General features: G+C 35.7%; 1 protein-coding gene across 1 annotated transcript in view; it reads left to right on the top strand.

Moving 5' to 3' along the window:
• The window catches only part of IMMP2L (IMP2 inner mitochondrial membrane peptidase-like (S. cerevisiae)), a 487018-nt gene that overhangs the window by 360853 nt on the left and 100756 nt on the right, over positions 1-25409 (top strand). Inside the window, exon 4 of the mRNA XM_009327638.1 lies at positions 14767-14869. Coding sequence (XP_009325913.1) covers positions 14767-14869 — 103 coding nt within the window. The remainder of the gene's footprint in view (positions 1-14766; positions 14870-25409) is intronic.

The following is a 25409-nucleotide window of genomic DNA, read 5'->3' as shown; positions in this document are numbered from 1 at the left end:
AAACACGATGCCTCACTGCTCCCCAGGTGGATGCAGGTACACATCTGCATGCACTGTGAGCAAGATGGGACTACAAGGACCCAGATGTTATTATCTAACTTTGGCTTATTGACATGTGATAGTGGGATCCTTCTTGGGAGATTTGGAGACTCCCTACCCAAGGGCAGGTAAGATGTCCAGGCAATCAATGTTAGTCTGCCACATGCTCTGTGGACATTTTCAGTGAGAACCTGAGGCACCATCAGGTGTCCACAGAGACACGGGGATTCATGTCAGATAGCATGGACAGGTGAAGACAGGATGGACCTAGCCAGTGAATGAGAATTAAGCGTGTTGCTTTATAATATTTAGTCTAGCAACAATTACACATTATCAGTGCATGTTTATTATGGACAGGCAGTAACCTGTTCCTGGTTACTTAAATTTTCTCGTAACACACAGTTCAGGATTTTTTTATTAAATTCAGTTAATGTAGCTGTCATGGAGAAGATGCTAAACGCTCTTCATATTTTATAAAAGTAATCTATAACTTTCACTGGATGTTTCCCAGTAAAAATAAAAATGAAACTTCTCTCCAATCACATGATTATATAGGGCTGGTCAGGAAAAAAAAATCCTGAAATATTTTGCAAACCAAAATGCAATTTTTGAAAAATGTTCCGTGATAAAGTCTCCTGAAAGTGACATATTTTTTCTCTTGGAAGTTTGTTTTTGAATTATTTAAATGCTACTTCAGAGAAGTCTGTATTACAACTGTTTTATTATATTTTGGTTTTTATTTGCATATTGATTGGCACTAATTTCACCATGTTTCAAGGCATTTCAGTAGTAGTAATTTATACTATGTTACACACTGATAATGCTGAAAAAATTAACACCTGGAAATTTCTTTAAAAAAATATTTCTTGGCAATTGCAGATTGTATTATAGGTCACTTTAACTTTCAATGAATATAAATATCCTTTAAAGTAAGGTTGATATATAAACCAAGGCTGAATTTCATTGTTTATATACAAGAGATGGGAAACCTCAAAGGATGAAGAGTCTTGCAAAACTGTAATTTGAACATTCAATTTGAAAGAGCATCACCAGTTCAAAAGTAGGTGTCTTCTGCAGTCTGATCTGCATACATGTGCTCATACCTTCTAACAGAAGCCATATGAAACCTGTTGTTTTTTAGATTTTTTGGAGCAAATTTTTCAGGTTAAAATCAGGCAAGCCTAAATCCAAACCAAGGTTTTATGACAACAGCTATTGTTGCAGGAGACAAAGATTGAAAACAAACAAACAAACAAAGAAAGAAATCCACTTCTTTCTTACATTTAGTCTATTTTTGAAATTTCAGGAAAGCTTGTGATGAATGTTATGTGAGATTTCATATTGTTCTTAGTTTCCATTATATTTCCCAAATTATGACAAGTATCACATTATATTTATAAAGTTTATTCTGTCTGTGTAACTCTTTTTCCTTGATTTTAAATCAGTTATTTCAGATTTTTTCTCAGCAGAAAGTATCATTCTGATTTCCACTATATCTTCATTACTATGAAATATGTTTTCTTACATATTTGAGATAAAAAAATTGAAATATTTGGGATTTTTAAAACTCATAATCATAACATATCAAAAATATACACTTATTCAATAATACAGAGATAATATTTTTTATGGCTTACTTGCAAGCTTCTCAATTATCTTTTTGATAGTAGTGTCCTTTAAAAAAGAAAATGCATTTTTAAAGGAAAAGCAATAAAAGGCATCTTTTCATATTTTTTCTTTAAAAAATAATAGAAGGAAACATGTAAAGTTTCAGCCTTCCATTCTACAGAGAATAACAACTGTCCTCTTTCCATAAATAAAAAAAACCCACCCCATAGACTTGTGATTTTCGATAAAAAAATTGAAATCGTTGACCGCTTCCTCTTGGATAATCATAACATATCAAAAATATACACTTATTCAATAATACAGAGATAATATTTTTTATGGCTTACTTGCAAGCTTCTCAATTATCTTTTTGATAGTAGTGTCCTTTAAAAAAGAAAATGCATTTTTAAAGGAAAAGCAATAAAAGGCATCTTTTCATATTTTTTCTTTAAAAAATAATAGAAGGAAACATGTAAAGTTTCAGCCTTCCATTCTACAGAGAATAACAACTGTCCTCTTTCCATAAATAAAAAAAACCCACATCTTGAAAGCACTTGTTAAGTTAAGGTTCCACATTTTGTATATGCTGCCTAAAGCAGATTAGGAAATTTCAATACCTTTAGTTAGTGCTAAGCAATAAAGAAGGTATAACAATCAGCTTCTGTGTGAGAGGTGTGTGGGTGGGGAATTATTTCTTACAGTTGGAGCTTGGCAGAGATATTGCCAGACTCTTTTAGCAGTCATAGGTCTACAAGAATCTGATTTTAACTGAGACAGCTATTCACAATGCTGATCTTCTTACAAGGTTCCAAAAAAACAGATGGGGTATTGTTCTTTGTGATGTGTTAAAACTTCTTTTAGCCATTTGTCGTGGTTTAACCTCAGTTGGCAACTGAGCACCACGCAGCCGCTCGCTCACTCCCCCCCACCCCCGGTGGGATGGGGGAGAGAATTGGAAGAGTAGAAGTGAGAAAACTTGTGGGTTGAGATTAAAACAGTTTAATAATTGAAATATAATAATAATAATAATAATAATGATGATGATGTAATAATAATAATACACAAAGCAAGTGATGCACTGTGCAGTTGCTCACCACCCGCCAACCGATGCCTCAGCCAGCTTTCCCCAGTTTATGTACGGAGCATGACATCATATGGTTTGGAATGTCCCTTTGGCCAGTTTGGGTCAGCTGTCCTGGCTGTGCCCCCTCCCAGCTTCTTGTGCACCTCCAGCCTTCTCAGTCGGTAGAGCATGGGAAGCTGAAAAGTCCTTGGCTAGTGTAAGCACTACCTACTAACAACTAAATCATTGGTGTGTTATCAACATTATTCTCATCCTAAATCCAAAACACAGCACTATGCCAGCTACTAAGAAGGAAATTAACTCTGTCCCTGCCAAAACCAGGACACCATTGCAAATGCCATTCTGACATGAGAAAATCTGCAGAATCTCTCTTCACTATTTATTAAATAAGCTCTACAGAGTCATGGATCTTACTTTCTCTCAGTCCTGAGTAACTTGTTCTGGAGTCTTTGCAGAGTAGATAACTTAAAAAAAATATTTTGAAAGGCCCTGTTACATTAGCGAGCAAGTATGTTGTCAGTCTTGGCAGGACTGGTTAGATTGTGCTGAATGTTACTCTCTCTATACATGGTGCTTCAACAGTACTTTCGTTTGTATAGCACAGTGCCCTGTTTCAGGCCTCATGGGCTCAGTACAGTCCAGACCATCTGAATCTAATCTTAAATGCAGACTCTTTGCCATCAGTCTTTTTCTCCTTGATTGCATAATTTTCCCTGGCTGCACAACAATCTGGCCTCAACAGTTGGGCTTGACATTTCTCTTCATCCTATGCCTATGCCTAGTATTTGGGATTCAACCAGCCTTAAGCTGAGGAGGATCCAGAAATCAGAATACAGGAGCTTTAACCTCTACCCCAGTAACCTCTAGCAGTGATGAAGAGGCACTGCTGCTGTGACCGCCTCTATCACCACTTTTTGAAAAAAAGAGAGCTATTTGCTATTCAGCATTTCCTAAGAAGAGGAATAGGCGAACGGGGTCCTCCATGGCAGTAGATGCCATGATTTTCCCCTCTGGGATACAAAGAATTTTCAAACTTTTTTCTCTCCTCCCCTCCTCCTCTCACATTTACACGCACAGAGCACATTTGTTGGAAGGCTGGCATGGCCAGCGGCCTCCACCCTCAGGCTGAGAAAACTCACAGGGTAGGTAGCCAAATGCTACAGCCTCTCCCTTGACAATTTCTGTGGCAGAAGAAATGGCAGAACTGCTAAGGGAGAGGAGTTGGGTGAGGAGAAAAAGTGAGTTCAAGCAAGAGAGCTTTATAGAGACCTTTATTTAGTAGTTGCAGATTCTGCAGGCTGGAGATTAACTGCTGAGACAACTTTTAAGTTACACAACTTTTAATCTTGAAAAAAGTTGGACCATCTCTTTTCTTAGGTTGGCATAGGCATTACTGAGAGGAAAATTTCTGCATCTGTTACTGAAAGAGGAAAAAAGGAAAGTATTGCTGCAGTACATCATTAAGCCCAAACCATTTAGTATGTATCAGGTGAAATCTTGGCCTTGTTTACAGTACTCTAACTCTTAACTGTTCACTTCAAAACAATTGCCTTCAGTTCCTTCAAACGTGTCTAAAGCTAAAATTTTACCCAGTGATTTTCCCAGTTGATTCAATATTAATAAAACGAGGGTGTGGGGTGCAAGAGTTAATATTTTTGATAGCAGTACCTTTTTGATCTCTATTTATTGTCCTGTTCTTACAGGTATAAAATTTCCAATTTGAAAACGATGGTTGGGTAATTTACTTAGATGACCTAGAATAATTAGTAAGTTTTTACCTTGGTAAAATTATGAAGCTAATGATAATGAATCTAACAAATGATTCCCATCTAATATATGATATAATATGATATTGTTAATAGCTGTTAATGATATTAGCAAAAACCTGTCATGTTAATTATCAATTTAATTTAGTAATGTGAGAAGGTAATGAAATGATACACTCATTTGGTTAATGGGACTTTTATCAAAAGAGGCAAATTGAATAATTTTCATAATCTTAACTTGAAAGGGCACAGTGGTGGCAGTTGGAATCAGACAGATTCACAAGTGATAGTAGAGAAAAATGAGATATTGTATGCTTTCTTTTTGCTGAATCAGTAAGCTGGTTAGCCATTTAAATGAAGTGGATGCAACAGATGAAATGTTGCTCTTTTTTTCAACACAAAATTACTGTTTTGGTTTTGTTTTAATTTATCCTGAAAATAATTGTGGTTCTTCCGATTAAGAGAATGTGCTGAGCAAAAGAATGAAGCATTTTCAGTTTCTCAAATGGGAGTGACAGGTTTGTGTAAAAGTGTGTAGGAATATTTATATTCACATACATATAGTACATGCAGTTATCTTTAGATAGTATCGAATGTTGAAAAAATTGCAAAATACATATTGATATCAAATTTAGAATTTTCTAATACTTGTTTTAAGTAAAAATACCCTTAATACAGTTAGAGGCAGTAATGCAAGTTATATATGGACCTTGAAAGGAATATGGTCCTTGAACAGGTATTCCACAGTATCACCTCAGTGGTATTTTGCTATAGGCTTAATCAATTTGGAAAAAAAAAAGAAAGACCAGATTCTGAACTTATCTGTGTGATTTCAAATGCAGGTTAGCAGAAATCATCCACAGTTTCATTTAAAAAATCACCAAAATTACATTTCCCTAAAAGAGTTGAGGAGAGCTGCCATGCAAAGGATCATAAAATGAGAATGCTGTTAGTGCTAGAACAGATGAAACACATGCAGGGAAAGAAAGTGTCACACGATATGAAGGGAATAGTGTAGAAGACCCAAGAATGAAACCGCACAGAGTGTTACAGGAAAAAGGGATAAAGTCATCTGTGGGAGGGAGGCTACTGTTAGTGGATCATTCTTAGCAGCAGGAGCAAAATGAGTTCTGCTTTGCAGGGACAAGCAATATTAAATGCTTGAGGTAACCACATGCCTCCTGGCTATGGAAGTAAAACTCTCAGGAACAGAGGGAAATTCCTGTGCTGCTGAGCGTTACCTGCATGGTGATCTGCAGTGGTCTTTTACATAGTTTCTGAAGGAAGGTACGAGGAGTTGAAAAACTACTGAAAGGCAATGTGAGCTGGAAATGGGAATCATAAAAAGTTACTGCAAATGAATACAAAGAAATTTTACTCGAGGAGAAATTATTTCCTTAAAATCTAGATCCCTTGGCATTGCTGGTTGATACTGCTGCTGCAGCTGTACTGTTCACAAGACCTAGAAAATAACTTCTGGTAGCTGTAGCTTTTTTAAGTCCACTCACAGAGTGCTTGCCAGCACCTGTGTAAGAATCCTGTGTGATGCAGGTATATACATATGGGTAAAAGTATCAAAAGAGGGGCAAAACCTAGGCCCTAGATATGCAACGTGTCTTTAAAGCATAGAGTAGAATATGTTAGGAACATAAAATACAATCTACAAACGTTATCACCTCATATAATTATTGTCAAAGATTAAATGAAATTATAGCTTTGGGAAAAACTCTTAGTGAGTCGCGGAAATCATGAAAAATTTCTCCAGAAAGAGATATATGAAGGAGAAGGGCACTGAGATAAAGGGTATATTGTATTATGTACATTGATCATATAGTGCAACAGCAGCTCATTAAAAAGCTTATTGCTTCTTCATTAAAAAGCTTAAGAGTGTTTTGAGGATATTTGGAAAATTCAGGAAAGAAAGGAAGAAAGAAACAGAACAGAAAAATGAACTGTGTTGAAATTAGCCAACTTAGCCAATTAGCTTTCATCCAAATACAGTAACAACAATGCTGCCATATACAGAGAAATAAAACAAGTGTAAACAATATGAAGTTGTTTGGACTTGATTAACTGTAAATAGTGTTGACTTAAAAATAGTGTAATACGAACTATCAACTATATTGTATAAAGCATTTAAAAGTTTTTCTTTCAATTTTTCTTTCTGTTGTGGTTTAACCTCAGCCAGCAACTAAGCACCACACAGCCGCTCGCTCACTCTCCCCCCTGCGGTGGGATGGGGGAGAGAATCAGAAGAGTAAAAGTGAGAAAACTCATGGGCTGAGATAAGAACAGTTTAATAATTGAAATAAAATTAAAAAAATAATAATAATAAAAATAAAAACAAAGTTAGGAAAGAAATGGAGAATAAAGGAGAAGCATCATTATATTAATGAATAAATGAATGCTGTATCCATATAGAGAAAGTATTACACAGTGCTCCCCCCCCTCCGGCCTGATCCCTAGCCAGTCCCCAAGCAGCAGCCCCCCCAGCCAGCTTTTCCCCAGTTTATACACTGGGCATGACATCACACGGTATGGAATATCCCTTTGGCCAGTTTGGGTCAGCTGTCCTGGCTGTGCCCCCTCTCAGCTTCTTGTGCCCCTCCAGCCTTCTCAGTCAGTAGAGCATGGGAAGCTGAAAAGTCCTTGACTAGTGTAAGCACTACCTAGCAACAACTAAATCATTGGTGTGTTATCAACATTGTTCTCACCCTAAATCCAAAACACAGCACTGTACCAGCTACTAGGAAGAAAATTAACGCTATCCCAGCGAAAACCAGGATGGTTTCTATAGCTAGTTGGTATTCAGAAAAAACGTGTTTAATCTATTTGTTGTAGTTTAATTGGGTGGTAGTTTTATGTGCCTTAAGAAAAAGTGAGATGACCGAACTAGTGTTTGTAATAATCAGGCAGAGTTTAAACGTAGCAGAGGAGTGCATTGAGGAAGAATATGGGGTCAGGGGTCAGAAATTAAAGTGATATGGCTTAAGAAATCTGATTTTATTTTGATGTGTATGTGATGTGGGTCATGTGTATTTTCATATATCTATTTAACTGTATATATAAAAAAGGTAAAAAATAGGTCAGAATGAAGCTTGCAGAGAATAAGTGGTTCATCAGGTCATATGTAAAACAAAAAAGTCATTAACATACAAGCGAATTTACAGAATATATTTTCATATTTTCCTAACTTTGTCTTTTGGTGGGGGGAAGATAAGTCTTTGCCGAGATAAATTTATTATGCTAAACTTTGAAGAGTAGCTTCTGTACCTGCTTGTAATGTGGCAGTAAAAATAATTTCTCCCTATTACTGACGTGTGTGCATCAAAGTTATCTTCATTCCCATTTTTATAAAAGTAGAGTGCTTTTTGGATGGCAATGTTTTAGAACACTTCACTTAGGCTTGTATGTTTACTCAGATGAAGTTCTTTTTATCTAGTCATATGTCTGTGAAACTGTCAATATGTACTAATTATAGTACATAATAAAATACCAAATATTTTATAATGCAAGTATCATTTATAAAGCACATCTTGACATAAAATAATGTAAATTTTAAATTCATGTAACAGTGCATGCTTAAGATATCAATTAATAGGGAATTATTCAATAATCACTGCATGGATTACTGCCTGAAAGTCTGAGGGTTGTACTTATCCATATTTCAAACTGGGTCACCACATTGGTATCTTCTGACCTTAGAATTAATATTCCCAGAGCCCTCCCATTGCTCTGCCAATGTAGTATAAAGAAAGCTCTAGTGAAAATGAGATCTAGATTCTATTAACCCACATAAAGGACAGCTGCATTACTGATACAAAATTTTGCATGACTATATTTCTTCTGGTTTCAAAATGTTATGCTGTAATTGGCTGCATTGCATTGTCCTGCAAAATAGTGATATAATCGTGTTTGTATACCTCGCTCGGTGTGGTATAGCCATCTGGTAGAAATATAGTTTAAAAGCTATCTGATGCAATACATGATGCATGCATTTGAAAATTTAACTAACTTTCACACAGCAGGTAATTGGCAAAAAGTGTAAATATAAGTATCTGATTAGACTGCTTTTTAATTTAAGTTGAAATCTAGTAATTTTCCTGAATACTGTATGTTTTAAAAGTGATTAACTGCTATTTTGAAGAAGCTGGTGAAGCAAGTAATGGCTAAATAATTATTTTGTTTAGAATGACATGCTTCATGAGAAATTATCTAATTAATAAAACAGAGCTACAAACATCTCCCATACTTTCCATATCAGATTTCTACTTTTTCTTAGCACTGCTGAGTCATAGGAACCTGCACTAGTGCATCACTTTTTTAGGAATGCTTTAGCTGCGAAAAAGATACCATTTGCAGTTCGGCATCATGCTTGCTTTAACTCCTTAGCTTATTTGTTACAAAAGGTTGTGTTTTTATCATATTTCTGTTCCGAATGAGAAAACCAGTAAATTAGTCTTCATTTTTCCTGAAACTTCAAAATCTTTCATTGCAAAAGGTGAAAACTACAGGGTTTAGACACTCACAAATTTGCCCAAGTAACAAAGGAAATCTCTGCCTCCTTAATGGCTGCTCCTAATCTCACCGAATCGTGAGTCTCTTGTTTCAGATACTGTAATTTCTGTCATTCTGGCGGGTCTTCTTTTGGGGGTTCCCTTGTCAATATATCAGATCTGGCAGTGCTCCAGAAGCAGTATCCCAAGCACGAGGTCTCCTCCAGCACTTTCCCAGTTGTCAGCTTGGATGCACGTTTTAAAGTCAGGCCTCTCAATAATTGACAGATCTGCAGCTTTTAAGGAAAACACATTTCAGCTCCGAGGCAAACGTTAATAGCTGCACGCAACCGGAGAATATTCCCTAACCTATGACATACTCTCACACACAGTCTGTTAACCTGGCCTTCAGAAAAAATATTTAGTTGCTTCAAATACATAACCCTGTTTTCTAAAAGTACCTGATTTAAATAACAGCTTGTGGTCAAAGGAATATAGTATATGTAAGGGAAGGGTTAAAGTAAAAAAGCACAGATGGCTGTATGTGTGTGTTGGAAGAGAAAAAGGGGATTTCTTAGGGGCTGGAAGGTGTTTAGTGTCATGTGGAAGATTCTCTGTGGTGATACTAATACAATTTACATGATATGTTACAATAAGGTTCATGTTTTGGGATGTGGGTGTCACCTGAAATTGAGTATCTTACTATTTTTTCATTCTGTGAATTTGATGAAGATGGATGTATGTGGAAAAATTCCATGTACAGCAATTTATATTGTTTGGAAAAAGTTGCTCTTAAGTATGATAGAGACTACCTACCTTTTTTACAAAAGAGTTTGCATTTGTTTATTATCTCCTGTGCAAACAGAGAAAATTATCTACAGTGTCTATTCCCTGATGGCACCCAGAGGTATGCAGATTGCTGAGACCTTCCGATTTCTCAAGGTCAAATCAAACTGAAGGCAATCATTCCTCATCCAACTTAGCTGAGCCAAGTTGCTTGCTTTGGCACTGGTACCACATCCTAAAAAAGCATATTTTTCTTGCTTGTGGGCAGGTGGTTAGAATACCATATAGAGCTCGTTTTTGACTGTCAGGATTGAAATTATTTCTCAGCCAAGGGTAGACATAAGTACATCTGTTAACTATTAAATCATGGAGAAAAAACCTTTGCAAAGGCTCAAAAAGTACCTCAGATGTAAGAAAAAAAAGTCAGAATTTTAGACTAATTTCTGTAAAAATGACTAAAAAGATAAATGTAATTCTATTACATTCTGATCAAGAAAATTACTGCAACTCCTGTAGACTCTGTTCTTAAGCCAGTGAGAGTTTAACTACAGTTTGAGTGACAGTAGCATAGGTGGTTATTACTAACCTGTCAAAGACTTTGGTAAAACCTGATTTTTTTTTGCACACACCAGTATGGTTTTTAACAGCTATTTGAACACTATGTATCAAAATCTGTGTATTTTAATGTCTTTGTCTGTGCTATTCCTAAAGCAAACCTTTAAAATGGGAAGGGTAAGAGGTGTTAAACAGTCCTTATTTATTTTTACTTCAAAGATAGTAGGTTTCAGAAAGTGAAAGACTACTCTTTATTAGTAGAGGCTTTCTGAAATTTAAAAGATTGTTCAGTAATAATAACTCACGCTAATGATCTAGATATGAAATTAACAAATACTAAGTTAATTATTACTTACACCAGTTGTTCTCCTAAGAATTCATTCAAACATCTTCTAAATTTAATTAAAAACTTCATGTGTGAGAGCTATCAGAGGTCAAGATTACAGGCAAACTCAGAGAAATGAGTCTAAGAATACTCAACTAAGAAAGAAAAATAGGTTTTTACATTACTTTCAAAATATACGGTACATTATCAACTGCATTTCCTTTGTAGCAAAGGCCTCTCACAAGGAGTTGATGTAAAATTCCTGATGAGCTAATTGTGCTTTTAATTGATATTTGTCTTGAGGATTTTAGGTTTTGTTGTTGTTGTTCAAGAGTGCTAGAAGCATTCTGAAGTCATTTTTCACTTTATATAGTATTAATTTTTCACAGAAGTATTGATCATTATACTTACAATTGTTATTTATTTACATGGGCCTGAATCTGAAAAGTGGATGCCAGTTGCCTGCAAAGCTATCCTTAAGAAAAGGATTGAGTCAATACTTCTCCTTCTTCTCAGAAATGACATTGTACAATCTGTGTTAGTAATTTGTCCTTGTAGGATTGCACAAAAAGATGGGTAATAGGTTTTTCTCAGCACGTCTAGCTAAAATGGGTAGCTAATGAAATGAATGAATGGTAGTTTGTACGTTTAGGGCAAGAGCCATATCGCCAATGTAGCACACACATGTGGTCTCTTCCTTGCAATTGAGGCCAGAGATTAAAGTGTTTATTTCTGCAAGATTCATGTGAGAGAGGGGCAGTGTGGCTAACTGACTAATTTTGATTATGAAGCAATTTGTGCTCTCTTCACAGGATAGGAAACAACAAGTTTGGGGTTTTTTTGTTCTTAAAAAAAGTCAACATATTCTTTGCATCAGTAATTAAAAATAACCTACTGTCATTAACTGAATATGGCTTTCTGAAGCCTGTAGCCTGGTTTGCTTCCATGGATGGTTTATTGATCTGTTGTGGAGTAATTCAACAAGGAAATTACCTTGAAAATTAAAAACAATATTAAGTAATGGATGATCCAATTTACTGTAACATGAGCTTATTGCTGCAGTTCGCTACTAATTCATGCAGTGAAAAGCTCAAGGAAAACTTTGGCTTTCAAATTTCAACCTGCATTCCACAGGACAGTTTTTGCAGGAGAACTGCTGAAGTGGATGCAAAGTCCCTAGATAACTGCCCTATGCAAATGCTACACTAACATTTTGAAGGAATTGTCTTAGGAAAATGGATTTTCTTGTCTCTCTCTTGTTCACAGGTATACAGGTACTTATTCTTTTACGATATATCTTGAATTTTTTTCTATTGAATCTACATGTGGGAAAAATCTGATGAATTATATACCCCATACATGAAATGGCAGAAGGTTTTACATTTATCTGCTGAGCTTACAGAGGGATTTATCCATGCAGTATCAGTCCTACCTACTAAAGTAGATAATTAGAACTGCTGCTTCTGTTTCTTTTCCATTTCTTTTTCTCTCCCCTATTCCCTTAATACATTTATTAACATCATCAATTTTAATTCTATTTCCTCTAAGTCAAAACTTCTTGTGTACAATCATCTGCTTTTTTCAATATGAGAATTTGTACATAATTCCTCTTTAATCACTGTAAGAGACTTTTTTTTGCATAGTTGTAGCAATTTTTTTCTGGTTTATGGTGATTATTTCAAAAGTAGAAAAGAAATATGTATTTTCCTACGTTGTAGAAATAATAAAATGAACCAATGATAATTACTGCACTCTGTAATCTTTTTCTTTTTGCCTTAGGCCTTAAAGAACACACTATACACCCCTGTTAAGCCTTTCTATTTTCACAGGATCTCTGCAAATCTCTACAAGACCTGTACATGCAGACTAAATTCTTTCCATTTTTGTTTCCAAGTATTTATTGCAAAAGCTTTTTTTTTTTCTTTTTTTTCCTTCCTGTTAGTGATTTCCTAATCATTATAAAGGAGGAGATTATTTGGGGATAGGAGATTGTATCCGGTCTGAGATGAAGTCACTGACTGGCATTTGCCATATTATTTTCCTGACATTTATGAGGTAAACATGTACAGCAGAATTAACTTTCAAATCCTTCCACCCTTCTGGGTGAAATTCAGTCTTGTGCATGAAGTCTGTAAACGTACAAAACTTTATCACAATCCACTCTTCTATATTCCGGAAGATGAATGGAAGAGAAAATTAAATATTTTTTTGGCTATTGTTTGCCTTTATCACTGATGGAAGATATTAATTTAATAATTTTCAGTGTCTAATCAGACAGAACAGAATTAATGGCCAACTTCTCTCAACATATATCTTAAAACATGTTTCCAGTAAAATATAGTCTCATATGGTACTTTATAAAAGAAATTATCATCAGTGGGACAAAGCATTATGGAATCTCAAAACAGAAATAATTTTATTGTCCAGACTGTATGCCATATTTATTAAAAAAAAAAAAAGAGAGAAAGTACTGTATAGTGATAAATTGCTCTTTTAGCATAATTAAATTATTTCAGAACTACTCTTTGTGTTTAAGAAATCATATATTTACCAACTTAGGACATGTTGGTAATGGTTTAGGAACTCGGTCTTGAATATGGTATAATATGAAACTGTTCTAAAGAAAGATGAAAATCAGAGTCTTTTTTTTCTGCAAATAAGCAATTATTTTTTCAGCTTCCAATGAAAGCACAGGTAGAATTTCCATTAGAATATAGTTCTGGCATGCTCAAACTTTCAGATGTGAGAAAAAGCTATTTGAAAAAGCACTGGTTGGATTTTGTGACATGCAAAATAAATAGCAATTTTTTTATTTGACTAATAAAGTCAAATGAAGTTAATAAAATGAACTTTTGAGGATTCCTTATTCATCTAATTTTCATGGTCTCCAGGTTATTAATTCGCTTGTCCTTATAACATCCTCACCGCCCCCCCAAGCCAAAGAAACTTCACCAAAAACAGTTTTCCCATTTTGACTTGTGAACATCCCTGATCAGTGCTGTTGCACAGTTCAGCTGAATCTCCTGGTGAAGGTGATTTTCTCTCTTCAATTGATTTTCTTTAGTTTTAGAGTGTGTTCCTTCTTCCTCCTGCTTTGGGGGCTTACCTTCCAAACGGTGAAAAGTGATGAACAGCTGGAGGCAACAAGTTAGATCAAAAATCCGTTTCTGTCTATGGACAGACTTGGTTATCCAAAACAAAATAAGAGGTATCACTGTCTGTAGTCCTCTTTGTAAATGCTTCATCATGGTAATAATTTGGTGTGAATGATAAAATCACCTCCCTGCATGAATGCTTGCAGAATAACAGATCCCATCTGAAAGAAAGAAAAAGTGTATGGTAGAAGGCAGACTGGAATTGTGAAAATGACAGCTACTCGGGAACTAAATACAGGAATTTTGCATACTCTGCACCTCAGCTTTAGGACTCATCTGTAGTTTGTCATTTTTGTAATATCAGGGCATGCTGAGGCACTGCTTCAGTATGAATTTCTGTGGAGAATGGCTTGAATCATCAATGTCATTTTTTGCAGCCCTTGGCCTTCTTTTAGGGGTTTCCCTTAAGTTCATCCTGTTTAGCTTGTTACAGCTGAAGAAATCCTACCCCCAGGACATAAGCATTACAGGAATCCAAGCTCCGAATCTGAGATCAGTTCAGATATGCCAGACTATTTTTGATGAGTACCTGATGCTACCCCAGAAGAAAAGCATTCTCAATACAATATCTTTATGTGACTGCAACATGTGTCTACTGGCATTTACCTGAGAGAAAATCTCATTGTTCAAAGAATTGTTACTACAGAGATGGAAAAAAGAATCCCATAATTATATTTAACTGAAAAGTCTCTTGTTCCCTGTTGTGATGTGATTTCTGCCAAAACAACGTAGTAAACAGGCCCTGATAGTGCAACTAGCTCATACAAAATTGTAATGTATTTTTTCACCTGAGTAGCACTCTTGAAGTCTAAAGGACTTCAGCATGTTTTTTTTTAAGCAACTGTTGGATGGTATGCAAGGTCAAATTCCAAGACAATGAATATGTGAATCTTCCTAACAAAACATTGTATTTTTTTTTAACCGATTAGCCACTTTTTGTAATTCTTTTTAGAACCATGGGATACAAAAAGAAGTATGTGAAAGTTCCACACGGCCATATTTGGGTGGAAGGTGATCACCATGGACACAGCTTTGACAGCAATGCTTTTGGGCCGGTAAGTCAATTCTCTATATCATTTACACTTTGCAACTGAAAAGCAGCACGTCTCCTGGGTCATTTTGTGCAATACAGCAAGTATGAATTGATTGTGATTGTATCCTATTGTTTTTGTGAGAATTATTAGATTTTATAAAATGTCTTGGTCAGCGGAGAATGAGTTTGCTCTTAACTATTATAAAAAGAATAAAGACTCCTTTTAATTCCCCCACATGGAAGGAGAAGTGGTGGAGGTTTTAAATTTGGAGGGATGTACTGGAGGAGTAGCCAGAGGGTGAGGCAGCTCCCTGTAGCTGACAGACGCTCCCTGACGACATGTTGCCAGCTGATGTAATTTGGAATTGTTTCTTCCTGGGAGCTTGGTCTTGCTTTAGCGCCAGTGCTGGGATAAAGAATTAGGAAACCGTAACTGTGCTTAGTAAGTGTTAACTGTTAAATTGGTCTGTGGACGATGGTAGAGATATTTCAAAACTTTGCCAAAAATAAATATTTGTTTTCTTTGCATAGGGCCATTTTCATATTGAGTAAAGACAGAACGTAACCTGAAAAATCTGTTTCTTGACTGGTAAAAGTGTGCATCTCTTCATCAAGAAGACAGTAAATGCTTTCTCTGCACTCCAGTTTTGGTTTCGTTTTGGTTTTGTTACACTTTGTGTAGATTCCTGTTCTTTTAACTTAATCTAGCAGGCAGGAAATAGTTGCATAAGCTGTGCATCCTGCTGTGGAAATACAAATCCTTTTTGCCCTGTTCCATATGCAGGTTTTTGATATGGGTCTTTAGGAGAGAATACTGTTATAATATTATAAAAAAACCACGGGTTGCCACAGGGAAGTTGTCAAGGCTGGATTTTTCCGCCCTCATGCATTTCATACCTATTTTATACAGTCACCCCACTGGCTCTAATTGAATTAACGATAGCAAAGACCTTATGAGTTTGTCTGGCTTCTGGAAGTTTAGCCCAGTTACTAATTTGAAATAATTTGTTCCCAGGAAAAAATGCAAAAAAGGCCTACCATCTCGTTTGGAGAATGTGATGCCATTGCCTCTCTTCTGGTTTATCTCACCTTTTTTTTTTCTTGTATTTCTTGCTATTTTTCATTATTATTTTCCTGCTACTATCTTCTAAGATTTCTAACATCTAGTTTTAGAGGTTCTTTCCTGCAGGATTTCATTCAGTCTATCCTGTGCAGGTATCTTTTTCCTCCTTTAGTAGGCTTTTCCTTTCCTGTCTCACTCTCTATGCCCAAGATAAATCTTAGTCATAAAGCCACTAATCTTCTTTTCACTTACAAATGTATTGCCAACATAGACTCAGAGTATAAGGAAACTTTAGCAGTTGGGCATTGGTTTCAGACTTACAGCAGTTCACACAGAAATTAATACAAGGTAAAATCCTCAAGACAGGCGCCATGCAGCTTTCATACAAGATAGCATGTTGGGGTAAATCTAAATACTTTCAAATTTTTACTCAATTAACTAATGTTTATAAATATTGGAAAATCACCTTCACTAGGCTTTGACCTCACATTAGTCATCAGCTGCTAGCTAACTTCGGATAGTATGTCACTTTTCTTAGAGCAGTGGCACCTTTCGAGAGCTACTAAGACAGTTTTTGACAGTGAATTCTTTAGCTTTCTGCAGGAAGAATGGCCTTTGTATTGTGATGATGAATACATTATGGGCAAGTCAGCTGTAAATAGGTATTTTCCTCTGAAGTTAAATTAGAGTAGCAGTCATTGAATACAGGCGAAAGGGGACAGAAGAGATCACAGGGCTGGAAACTAGCTTGAGAATAATAAAATATTTTAAATTTTCATCTGTAGAAGAAAATGGAAAGTGTATTTAGAAGGACATGCTGGACTCCAGGTTCTTGTCCATTCTACACACGTTAGATTTTAGGTTACTGGGACATTTTCTACCCCTCTGTCTGCCATACTCTTGAGATCACTTGCACAAGTGAATTAAAATATTAAAATCACACTCTTCAAACCATATAGAAGGTATATTCTTCTTAAACACTTTTCCTCTCATAAGACTGGAGCAGTCATAAGGAACAGACTGCAGAATGGTAAGACATGAACTCATTTTTCTCATTTTGTTAGAATATAGGTCACTTAAGAGATTAGGTTAAATGTCACACATGTCACAATTCTGACTTGCAAAACCAAGTATAGTTTCTTGGATCAAAAGATCCAGTTAAAATAGTGTATTTTTAAAGTGGATTATGTTGTAGGCTACCATTTTTTCAATTTTCATGCAATCTTATAGTAGAAAGGCAAATATAGTGTAGACAGTCAGACACAGTAATGTTTTGTAGATGAGCTTAATGAGTTACATGGGGCATAAAAGGAAATTATGGGAAAACAGATTGAGAACAGATGTTAGAATCATTTTTTCTCTTGGAGAATAACACTGTGTAATGGCCTAATGGGTTAGGTTGGTAAAGCAAAAACCCTGATACCAATCAGGTTCTAAATTAGATGCACCTTTGGAGAAGTATGAATTTCTAAAATGTAAAACCTTGGCAGATTAAATTATCTTTACTTTGTTCATGAAAATATTATAAAATAAATTATATTATCTCTTGTTATTGCATGGTTTTTATAGAACTAAAATTGGAATGTTAAGGCATAGAGAGACATTTTCCTGAAGTGTGTAAATAAAAGGCAAATGTTTTAACTAAGATTTGTAAAGGTTTAATATTTCCTTTCTGCTTAGTCGTATCTGAATAAAATTAATACCTTAACTGGTATGACAAAAATAACAGGACATCTGTGCGTAGTGCTGAATTAGAAAAGCTGTTAACTCTCTATATGATCAAAACTTAAATATTCATTACCTTTTCAGAATATTGGACTCAATTTAAGTAGTGCATGGTTATTGTACATTGTCTTTAAAAAAAAATGCTTTGTGCAATACAGAATGGCAGGTGTTATATAATACTATTGCTTTGATACTGCTGTGTTTCAGGTTTGGAAATTTGTCATGTCAGCCATTCATAATGCTGAAAATAGCTGTTTTGACTAGAAGCCAATAAATATTCGGAGAACTTGCATCTTTTTACTATTATTTAAGGAGATAAAAAATTACATATCGCTGGAAAATTATTTCAATTACCTGGACTAGAATAGCAATTTCTACTCAATTAGCTGTTACTGTTTTCAAATTCTTATAGAATGAAGTCAAGCTTTTATGATATTAGCTTAGCATTTCTTAATTGGCATACTACAGGAATGTAATCATGAATAGCTTATATAATTATGATACCACTTTTTAAATTTTCTCCTTTTTGTTTTCAATTCTGGTAATTTTCCTATTTTGGGGGGCCTTTTTACTGGAAGGTTGTAGTTCAACAGCATAGGAAATCTAACATTACTGTTCCTGGCAATGCTTCTGCTTTCTTAGATCAGAAATGCAGGAGACACATTATAAAGAATTGATCAAGTATTAAACTCCTCTGCTGCTTCAAATTTCTTAAAGATTTTAAAAGGTTAACTTTATGCCAGATCAGTTATTGTCTTTGCTTGCACAGCCAGGATAATACCAGCATAAAAACAAAGTGACAATTTATATTCTGGATCTGGCACTCTGGCTAAATCAAGGGAAAAGTCATTACAAACTGTACTTCATCCAGATCAAATGTGTAGCGTTTGCATCCAGCAGTGCAGAGATGATTTGCAACCAACATGTAAGGGTATTTGAGAAACAGTTATTAATAAGTGCATATAATAACTGATATATATATATATTCCTGGATGTACACACATGCAGTGAATAGCACTCTCAGAATTTAAAAAAAAAAAAGTTCAATTTTATCTTATGGGGATTTGTTTGGTAAATGTAATAGTCTTATTACTACATTTCTATGTTTCCAAATGCCTCCAAGCTGAGGATATGCAAGAGCTTTATAAAATTAGGGCTTGAAGTCAATGGTAGTCTTTCAGCTGTCTTATAAAGGACCTGAACAAAAGCTCATTAAAGTCAATGAGAGATTTCTATTGGCTTTAATGGCTTTGGATAAGACTTTATGAATTAAGCTTCACAATCCAGTATAAGGGCAAAAAGGCTATTATCCTTCTTATCTTCCTGGGAAACCTGAGACACAGGTAGGTTGAATACCTTGTCATAAAATATTTTTTTGGCTCAGCCAGGTCCCTATCCTAGTCCTTTTACTAAAAATACATCTATCTTTTAATGTGTTTACTCTCAAATCTAAATCACATTGAACCTGAGCCTGGCTTTTGGTTTAACAGAAGTTTTACATTCATAAGCTTCAAATGAGTATATTGCTTTTAGTCAGCATTACTGTAGAGGCCGTATTTATGATTGTCCATATAAGCAATTCTGTACTGTAAGTTCATGCAATAAACTATCTGAAAAACATTCTTGTCTGTTTAACTATTTTTTCTTTCAGCAGCACAAACCTGTAGACTGTGACTAGAAAACTCCATAGACTAGAATGACATTCAAAATAAGTGAATATGCTGAGTTTGTTAGTTATTTAATTTGCTTTTCAAAGGCTATCATAATCTTTTTCAGATGTAAGACAGAAATGGTTTAACTGTTAACCCTCAATGGGCAAATTCAATTAATAACAGTAATGGAGTGTGGCCTATTATAATTATTTTCTTAAACTGATCCAGTATTTCTCTCTGTAACTACTGTTAGTGAATACAAGTAGTCAAAACCAAAAAAATATGAAAAGTTCATTAGACAGTAAGGTGAACTGAAATAAGACAGCTGCTGAAATAAGCAGCTGCTTCTGCGTGACTGCTGGTAAAGGAAATATTTGAACCAGGAGGTCTGCAGCCTGTGAGAGTAGCCCTGCTTCATATGCTCTGTCTTCTTCTAAGAGAGGTTCAGAGGACAGCTGAAGGAAGAAGCAGATATCTTTCCACAGTTCTGGATTACTTACATAATAGCAAACAAAGAATGCCATGTGTCCTAAAAGTGCACATCATCCTGGTGATGATCCTGCCATCTGCCGAAGCTTTCATTTATGAGCTATAAACTAGTGCAAGAATCACATATCCCCCTGAAATGGAGCAGCCTCTAAGGCAACAGGTGGAAAGAGTTTAACAGCTCACAGCAGTGTGCTGAACAGCACCGTGTTAAAATTGCATAGTAAGGTATATAGGTAGGCAGCGCACACTCTTCCCACAGAGAATTCTGCCAAGTCTCAAAATACCCGGTGACCTCATTTGCGTCCCCATACTCCAACCAGCCATTCGGAGAGGCTTAAGACAAATAGTTTCAATAGCAGGGTCCTAAACGCTATTTTTCTTAGTTTAGACTGAAGTCAAGAGGAGGTGGTCAAGCATTGCGAAACAAAAGTGCAGTGTTAGCAAGAAAACACATACCTGTGCTTACACTCATAAAGTTAATGTAGGTGAGGATAACAGTGATGGCAAAGTAGTCAGTGAAGGCTGGGAATGACCTACTGGGGATTTCTCTGCATCAATTTGCTAGCTGTTTTTGCAGCTGCTTCTGCTGTCTATTTGTTACCACTCTGACCAGTACTTCCACCTTCACTTTGCTGTATAAATGTAGCCTTGGAGAGTAGCATGACTCTTATGGGATCTGTGGCATTTCTACTTTTTCTCTTGGGTATTAAAGAAGAAATGAAACTGTGTTCAAACAGGATGTGTAATGCAAATATACAATCAAAGACATTCCAGAATATTTATCCCTGGCAACTGGCAACAATGAAATAGGTAAAATTGTTTACAATCAGAAAAAAGACTTTGCATATGGAGCATGAAGTTACCAGTAGTAAATAGCATGCATGCACAGCTTGAACTTGTAAAAGTCTATGATGAATAAAACGGATAGGACATTATGTGTTATGACTGATGATAAAAAAACCTCGAAGGGTAAATATGCTTGTCGCTTTTGAGAGAATATTGTATGTGAGATGCAAATTGGGATGGTGATTTGTCTATTGAGAATGACAATTCACTCCAAGAGCTGCTGAAGGGGAGCCTTGATAATAAGATTGTGTGGCCTCACTGTCCATTAAATTATCATGACTAACTAAATTTGCAGTATAAGGAGTAAAAAAGTCCTCTGTGGCTCTCCTAATTCTCTTGGAAAGTAAAATATTTAGCCTGATTGTAGTCTAAACCGATGCATAAAAATTAATCTTTCAAGCAGCTCGGCTATCAGCAATCCAGAAAGGACTTTCTCTCTGTACCATATCTACCTACCTGAAGCATTCCTGGCAATATGCTCAGAAAGCTTTTCCTTCTTTTTGTTATTCAATTAATGTAAATAGGAATGCTAAATATGATATATTCTCTAAGCACATCCAGAATAGAAAGTTTTTTGAATGTTTGTGACTAAAAGCTCTCAGTTAAGTCTACTCTATTTCTTAGAATGGAATGAGGACTTGTAAAGTAGCAGAAAGTTTGTGTTTTTGTCTAAGTCATGTCAAATCTTAAACATTTTATGCATTCTAGCTAATTTTCTTTATTACTGTACTTGGAAGCGTTACTGTTATTTAGCATTGTAGTATTCAAAAAGCTTCAGTCATCCTGCTTATGGAGCAAGATTTATGTAATAGCCCTAAGCACAATGAATTATTAATCCAAATACTTGGTGAATATTTCTGAATGCAAGTACCTTTAAAGGATTTTCCAACCACATTGGAAAGAATGGTAGGTTGAACAGCCTACACCTGTTTTTGACATCACTTACATTGAAATAAACCAGGAAAAAAAATGTTGAAACAATTTTAGATTGATTTAATGAAATATTAGAAGAGATCAGAGGGCTGTCAGATTCATACCATAATTTGTAATTAACTAATTTGAACAGCTCTGCATTCAAATATAATCATTTGCTGAACCCTGTATACCTCTTCATCAGTTTCCTTACAATTCTATTTCTCTCAAGTTACAGCTTGAAATACCCTTATATTTGATAACCACTCTGCAGAATTTATAGCATTATATGCTCTATATAGGATCTCATGAATTACTTGTTTTAATGGAAATGAGGCACGAAGGAATCTTTGCTGACTTTTCTATGGTTTAACTGTATAGGGAATTTTGATTCATGCTGGCATTCATATTAAGATTTGCCAGGACGTCATTTAAAAATCCATTGAATGTTTTTGTTTCTTTCTATTTTTACTTCCTTGGAATGGAACATTGTCAAAGCTCAGCCACTGATTACTAAAATAAAATTCTAAATTTTAGTTTGCAGAATTATAGGAAATTACTATCTACCTGATTCCATTTTTGGATAAGATAAATGCTTTGGTGTAATAAGTACTTGTCTCATTATCTCCCAATCCTAAAATAAGACCATTTGACAGTAGCACCTTGTTTACACGATTCCACATCATATTGGGAGGTTAGAAATGTATATTTATATGGCAGTGAATGTGCAAACCAATGCATATTTATTTATTTAAAAGTGTATGTTTATTTATTTTAGGAGCAAAACAGTATTGAAATATGATGAGTAATATTAATAGAACTACCAATACTTCTATAAATTATTTGAAGGAAGTTATTTTTTCCATCTATCTGGTACCTGTGTGGTCAGGAGTACTGTGCTTTGGGGCTTCCCCGCAGAAAAGTCGCAGTGACATAGGGAAATGAGACCCGTGAAAGGCTCCTGCAGTGGAGCAGTAGCACATGATGTAGGGGAGAGGCTTCGAGAACAGGGCTGGTTCAGCCTTGAGCAGAGAAGGCTGCGAGAAGACGTCACGGCTGTCATCAGCTACAGTACGGTGTACAGGGAAGGCTGGGCCAGACTATTCTCAGAGATGCAGAGTAGTAGGACAAGGGACAATAGGCAAAAGTCACAACGTGAAATTACGAATAGATATTAGGATATTTTAAATTTTTTTTTTTTCATTTTGGGGGAAGTCATGCATTGATTACCCAGAAAGTTTGTAAGATCTCCATTCTTGGAGATAGTAAAAAAACCCACCCTCTTCCACTTATATACCATTTATGTAACTATAATATTTGTTCTCATGTAATTATTGAAAATATGTTTAACTGCATTTGATGCAGAACAGAAATCTCCCATCAGGTGACCAACAGCTCTCTGTGGTCATGAGGACAAGTCCTGTATAAACCTTTGAACACCACTGATACATAACAATGCCTGCAAGCTGCAAGATCTGTAACTCAATATCACATTTTCTAATTGCAAAATGGCTTTTTTTTCCCCCCAGTGCATCTATCCCAACATGATTTTAATTAATGCTGTTCTGAAATATGTATGTATTAGAGCTTATACCATTGCTGTCTCTTCTTCCTTGCAATATATCTTCTTGAATCTGGGAGAGCTGATTTAAAATTTTAGGAAATGTTAGCTTGGAAGCCTAATATTTGTGAGATATCAGTTGCTGATATGAGGGTGAAAAGGAACCAAGGTAGTAGTTAACATGATGTGATAGTAAGGTCTGATATTTCTTTCCTACCAGAGCTAGAAATCTGAAGATGATGAATAATTTGCACTTTTCAAGCATGGAACTTGGATCAATAATAGATCGATAATCAGAAAGAAAGAGGAAGAAAGAAAGCAAAATCTACTGTAGATGTTATTTTGCGGAACTCAAAATAACACTTCCACTTCTGGTGGAAGTCATGCAATTTTAATAATTAAAATCTGTGCAGCATCTGTCAAAAAATAAGAAAACAAAAGCCTTTCAGTATTTCATGATGGTAAAATGAGTTATCAGGTATTTTCTTAAAGAGTCACTGCATTGTGTTTCTTAAGAGCATAGTAAATGGTCCCTGCAATCACTGCTTCACAGCCGTTGGATTAAACTATGTTAAGTGGTACTTATGAAATATTGCACATTGTTAGAGCTTATTAAAACCTTTAGTCAATATTACCAGAGTTATTGTTTGTAGAATATAGTTTGACTTGGTACACAGCCGAGAGAGGAAACTGAAGAGCTACAAGCCTTCGCAATTTTACTTTTGGATCACCTTAGTGGGACTCAGGTCTTTTTGTGGTTAAGGCAGTCAGAAGTTTTAAAGCCAAAAGCTCAGCTTCCTCCCACTAAAAATGCACAAAAGAAATAACAGAAAGTCTAAAAATCCTAATTTGCTAGCAGTTTAATATTTTTAATTCTGTGTTATGCCTGATCATATTCACATATTATCCTATTATACAAATTAAAATTCAGGTTTAATTTGCAACTTATTAAAAACCAGGATCTGTATAATTTAGATGCCAAAATAACAGACTCTTGGACTACTCTGTAACAGATGTGAAACTGGTATCCAACATTGAATTTTGGCCATATACACGCCAAATCTAATGAAAGCCAGGGGAAGCCTATGACCAAAACAAGGTGTAATACACTGAAAAAGGAGAGGGATCAGAAGGAGTAACTGCCTACAAAATTCTCCATGACTGCTCCTTGGCAGGTTATGGCTCCACCTATTGTAATAGCTACCTTCACATTTCAGAGACTTTGGCAGGAAGGAAGAACACACCAGACGATAGTTTTTACAATTTTAGTGATTAGATAGAGGCGTTCCAGAATCCTTCTTTTTTTTTCAGACTCTTGTAATGGTGTCACAACTGTGGGCCACTAATTCAATCCATTCTTCAAAATATTGCTAATGTAGGTTTCCACATACAGCATAAAATAGAAATGCTTGCATTACTCTTCCAGACTGAATCGTACCAAAATGGACATGCACTTTGGAGTGAAAGTATACATGCTCCCCAAAAGATTCCTGATATTGCTGCAGCTGCTGTGTTCTCTGTATCCTCAAGCTGCAAACAGATAAAACACTCCCCTTTGCCATGCTCAATATATTGTTTTCACTCGGATATGTATTGTTTTCTGATAAGTCCTGTAATACAGGACTTGAGAAACTGCTTCATATACACATGAGATCTGTACTCAAATACGCTGTATTATACATTGTCAGCTGTAACTTATTGCCAGAGTAATTTTGGAGGCCCTCACAATTTTACTTGTTTCAATGAAGGCGTAAGTTCACAACTCAAAACACTTCCTAATTAACATAAGATCTGATTATACATAGTGAATGGAGTCATGAAAAGAGTATGTCTACTTTTCCAAGTTATTGATAGCTATTAAAAAGTTTGTAGTATCAGAGTGAATTTTTGATGTTTGTACCATAAAGCTTATATGTATTTCCTTATCTTATATTCACTCTTCCCTTGAAAATTTGTTCAAAAGTAATCTTTGTCTACTTTCCGCTGCGCACAGGCCAAAGCAGACTGTGCTGTACCAGTATGCTTTTAGGCCACCTTTCTCTTTCACAGATGCTGCTGCCAGTGGCCTACCAGTGTATTTCTATATGCACACCTGATCAACACGTGGTTCAGGGGCTGGTGCCGTCGGAGGAATTTTGGCTTTCTTGATCATGGGGAGGTTTACACGGCACCGGGCCTGCTGGCGACAGATGGAGTCCAGCTGTCTCACAGGGGGAAAAGGGTCATTGCTTATGAATTGGCAGGGCTCATTGAGAGGGCTTTAAACTAGGTTTGAAGGGGGAAGGGGACAAAACCGGGCTCACTAGAGATGAGC

This window comes from Pygoscelis adeliae, unplaced genomic scaffold, assembly GCF_000699105.1.
Source record: "Pygoscelis adeliae isolate BGI_AS28 unplaced genomic scaffold, ASM69910v1 Scaffold113, whole genome shotgun sequence".
Taxonomy (NCBI): domain Eukaryota; kingdom Metazoa; phylum Chordata; class Aves; order Sphenisciformes; family Spheniscidae; genus Pygoscelis; species Pygoscelis adeliae.
The sequence above is the reverse complement of the archived record's forward strand: the minus strand, read 5'-3'. Positions and strand labels throughout refer to the sequence as shown.